General features: G+C 38.9%; 1 protein-coding gene across 1 annotated transcript in view; it reads left to right on the top strand.

Moving 5' to 3' along the window:
- Positions 1–4,750, top strand: part of LOC107748496 (Fc receptor-like protein 5) — a 14,628-nt gene that overhangs the window by 1,849 nt on the left and 8,029 nt on the right. The window contains exons 4-8 of the mRNA XM_016563288.1: positions 491–493; positions 778–909; positions 1,078–1,210; positions 1,249–1,283; positions 2,486–2,488. Of these exons, the coding sequence (XP_016418774.1) occupies positions 491–493; positions 778–909; positions 1,078–1,210; positions 1,249–1,283; positions 2,486–2,488 (306 nt within the window). The remainder of the gene's footprint in view (positions 1–490; positions 494–777; positions 910–1,077; positions 1,211–1,248; positions 1,284–2,485; positions 2,489–4,750) is intronic.

Below are 4,750 nucleotides of genomic sequence, written 5' to 3' on the forward strand. Positions count from 1 at the left end.
CCCTTGATCTTTATTATTATCAGCTCAATCTTCAGATTGTAATGAGGTTTCTCTTTGTGTTTTTAGTGCTGATTTCAATCGTCTACTCTCAACATACTGAAGGTGAGACAATTTGATTCCTATATTTCATGACATATGACTGATTCTACAGTAACTGTTACAAACCAAGATATGTTTCTTACATTCTCTGTGAAATCAAAATCAAAACAGTGAGAGACAAGATCTTCTGTTGGAAAACTTGTTGAAAAACTTTCACAACTCATGTTTCAAAATTCCCAATGATTGTATATTGACAGATCTTTTATAAATGACTATAACAGCTTTAGAGAACAACACGTGAGTCTCATCTGATTTAGCATGTGTGTGTTTTAGACTCAAGTAACTGTTCATACAGTAGCACATTATTTTTATTGTGAATTGTTGCTGTTCTACAGAAACACCAAAACCCAAAGTGACCATCAAACCTGATGAACATGTATTCAGAGGAGAGACAGTCACTCTCAGATGTGACATATATAGTGAAGGAGTCACTAGCTGGGAGTACATCTGGAATAAAGATGGTTCATTCTACCGTGTCAGTGAACTACAGGAACTCCCATTCAGTCCTGTTACTGAGTTTGACGCAGCTAAATACTGCTGTTATAGAGCAGAGAGAGGAGGATCACGCAGCTCACGCTGCAGTGATGAAGTTACACTGACAGTATCAGGTGAGTTTGATCATCTCTTCACACACACACAAGTTTAACATGTTATTGATGAGTGATTTCTCAGCTTCAGTTCCCAGAGCAGTGTTAAGTGTTTCTCCACAGAAGTGGCTGACTGAAGGAGATTCAGTGACTCTGATCTGTCAGGTTAACGGCTCCTCTACAGGCTGGACATTCAGCTGGTACACTGAAACTGTCTCATCAGGTAAGATATAATGTGCTTCATGTAGTAACATCTGAATAAACTGGTTTCATAAAACATATTATAGAGATTAAAAATATTTAATCATTCTGAATACTCTGATTATACCAACAAAGGTTATTTATAAGACTCTCGTTTCTTGAGGTAACTGCACATTTTCACTTTATACAGACAACAGCAATCATTATAAGCGTCTCTCAGACAGCAGCAGAGGAGCTGGAGGAAACTACACTGTCAGTTCTGCTGCTCTAAAACACACAGGAGTTTATGTGTGCAGAGCAGAGAGAGGAAAACCAGCCTATAACTCAACCATCAAGAGAGAGGAAAACCAACCTATAACTCAACCATCAGCAACACACAGTTAATATGGGTCACTGGTGAGTTCAGACTGAACCACAGAATGACTGAGAAACTCTGAAGGTTTTCCTTGATCTTTTTAGAGCTTGATGTGTCTTGAAATGTTGTCCTGTCATAATATACAGCTACTTTTTAATGGTGTCAATGCAGTGGTGTACTGCACATCTCTGGGGCCCCCACGCAAAGAAGGCGATGGGGCCCCTCCCACCAGCAGTGATGCCATGCCACGTATGAAAATGTATTGTGCACCTGCTGCAATATACTACTGAGTCCGTCTCCCCATTTACATAACTGATTTAACAGTAATGAATGTGGAAAATTATCATTGCATTGATGCGTTTGATGTTATTATTGAATAACATAACAAATATGCGTAGTGATTTTTATATCGGTTTTTAGTCTGACTGAAATCTCTGCAGGAATAAATATTCAGTCTGAACGTGGAGGCAATAAAAGTGCCTCTGCTCCGATTTGATTGTTATTTTAGCAATAGCAGGAGGATCATTCAATAGTCTAATAATAATAATAAAAATAAATAAATAAATAATAATGATAATAATAATGATAATACACAAACATCTATTATAGATGTTATATAATAGACCCCGGTCTATTTATTATATTTAACAGTATAGGCTCAATACAATTGGTGTAAGCTGCAGAACAAGTCTTAGTTGGCCTATACAAGCATCACTAATTATAGAAAATAAGTTATGTAAGCAAAATTCATGTCGTGTAGTAAGAAAATGAACAGTAAAATAACTAGGAGAAAAAGATTAAAGGAATAACTCTACACTTTACGATATATGCTACATTTAAAGAACTACTTTATATTTAAAGAACTTCGCATACCAACTTCTGACGATCAACTGACATTATTTAAAAAAAATTTTAAAATGTTATTTAACATTATAAATAATATTAGGTTACACCATTAAAACTATAATTTAAGGGTAAGAACAAAAGCAAAATCGGCTGCCTATCTTGGCCAGGACACTCTTGGAAAAGAGATTTTAATCTCAGTCTTTTCCTGGTTAAATAAATAATACTACTCAAAGTAAATAGCTATTTAACATAGCCTATACAATTGTTTCTACTTTTTTTTTTTTTTTTTTTTCAGGCGGAGATTAATGCTTAACGTAAAACTTTGCGCGCTGCGTTCATATTCTGGGCTCTTCAGCAGTTTGACCTTTTAATATCACTGTCTTAATGCATAGCTAAGCCAGTTAAGTGTAAAAATAGGCTATGCACTCGATCACAGTGTGGTTGTCTTTAGAGGTAAAGTGTTTATGACAAATGAAATGTGAGAGAAGATTGATTTTACCTGGTTGCTGTTTTAGAACATTATTAAGCCACGTTAAGACTTTTTCACGCACTTTTCCACTCCATTGCACTACCTTTGCGTTCGCGTCTCGTGTCGTTTGAGGTTTCTTGAGCATGACACGGCATTCTAAAAACGCATCAAAATAGTTTTTTTCCCCCAAAATTCCACTGCCGCGTCTTGCGTTTTTCAAAGCAAAAGCACATTCTACGTGGTTTGTGAATGCATTTTAGAATGTCCTGCGGCGGGGCCCTCCAAAGAGGCGGGGCCCCCACGCACCACGGGGGTGTCCCGTACGCCACTGTGTCAATGGAGAAAGATGCTTTTGCTGTCAGGTGTAGTTACTGCATCTACTAGCAGGGCCTAAATAGACCAAACTAACCAGCACAACTGAGCTGAGAACAAGCTGTTCTCTTGCGCTGCGCGGTTTAATCAGGTAACTTAGTGCCATTTCATCACTTGACTTTTAGTGTTTGTTTCCCATGCGCTACAGTAAAGCCGAGGTGATTAAAATATACCCGCAACTCTAGTGTAAACGAGTACAAAGACAATTTTATCACTCATATCTTTAGGACTGAAATAGCGCAGACACTAATATGTGGGGGTGTGGTGGGTTTTCGGCAATCGGCACACCAGGAAAAGCTCGGGTGCTCCCGATGGCCAATCAATTCTAGGTCTACTTTTCCTTTCCTCCACAGCCAATCACATCGGGCCCCCTCAATCCGCGGGCCCTGGGGCTTCAGCCCCGCCTAGCCCTATGTTAATCCGGCCCTGGCTACGGGAGCAAATTCAGCAGCTGTTACATCTTGTTGGTCCAACTCGACGGAGCTACCCCCTAAGCCCCGAAATTCAGCTGCTGGCGGCTCTCCGTTTTTATGCTGTGGGGTTTTCTAGAGGTGGTTGGGGATGGATATGGGCTGAGTAAGACCTCGGTGTGGCGGTGTGTTCACTCAGTCACAAACATCCTGCTCCGTCACGCCACCGATTATATTATATTATATTCGCCAGGCACGAAGTGATGGAGGCACATCAAGACTTCCATGCCATGGCGGGTGTCCCGTGAGTAATTGGCCTTGTGAACGGGACACTTATCCCCATCGCCAACCCATCAGCGCTCGACCAGGCCTTCATAATATATATGAACATGATAATATAAATGACCCTTTCAAAAGCAAGTTAAGCCAAACAGCTAGTTAATGTAGCTGGTTAAGGCAGAATACTTTTGGCTGTGAGGTTGCAGGTTCGCACACTTGCAAACTTATACATACATACATACATATATAAATATATATACAGTATATACTGTATATATATATGATATCCAAGGTTGCATTTAGTTTGCAATTTGGATTATTTTATAAATGCAGTGAGCCCCGGTAAATGCAATTTCTAATATTTCTAAAGTGCTGCTTTATAATGAACATCACTTTCTCAATACTTTACCCGCTCTATAACTCAGTGAAGGCGCTCCTGTATATAGTGAACAATCGATTCTAGAGCCATCGATATCAACCTATTCTGCACCACCGCCATGGACAGCACCTGCTAATGTCGCACGTGAGAAGGTTTACCTTAAGCAATATCCTAAGGTATAATTCGGGGAACACACCTAGGAAAGGTATACCCCTAGTTAAGGTATACCTTTAGAGTCTTCATAGCACGCTAAGAGACACCGTTATCGGAAAACGCAGCCCAGGACACTCCATCAATGTGCACATCAGCAAATTTTATAGGATGGACCATATAAACATTTAATCAATCATTTTAGAGTTTGATTAATATCTGCCTACTAATTATATCTTAGTAATTTAATATACAACAAACTCAGCTAACTATAAATACTGGTTCACACTGTATAGGCAAAGAAGAACTGACCCCTGAGTTGAGTCTGGTTTCTCCCAAGGTTTTGTTTTCTCCAATAGTAGCACCTTATAGAGGTTTTTGTTGGCTGTCACAGTTGTCTTTGGCTTGCTTACTGATGGCATAATGACATATATTAAGGTGCAATTTTGTTTATGAATTTTAAATAGAAATACTCTGTGATGACTTATGGGTTTTCAGATATTAGAACTGTAATATTTATCTGAAAAGCTGCTTTGAAACAATTTAAGTTGTGTGAAGTGTTAAATCAATAAAACTGTCTTGACTTGATTTCCAGTGTAGTTG

This window comes from Sinocyclocheilus rhinocerous, unplaced genomic scaffold (genome assembly GCF_001515625.1).
Source record: "Sinocyclocheilus rhinocerous isolate Xijiao unplaced genomic scaffold, SAMN03320098_v1.1 scaffold560, whole genome shotgun sequence".
NCBI classification, from domain to species: Eukaryota; Metazoa; Chordata; class Actinopteri; order Cypriniformes; family Cyprinidae; genus Sinocyclocheilus; species Sinocyclocheilus rhinocerous.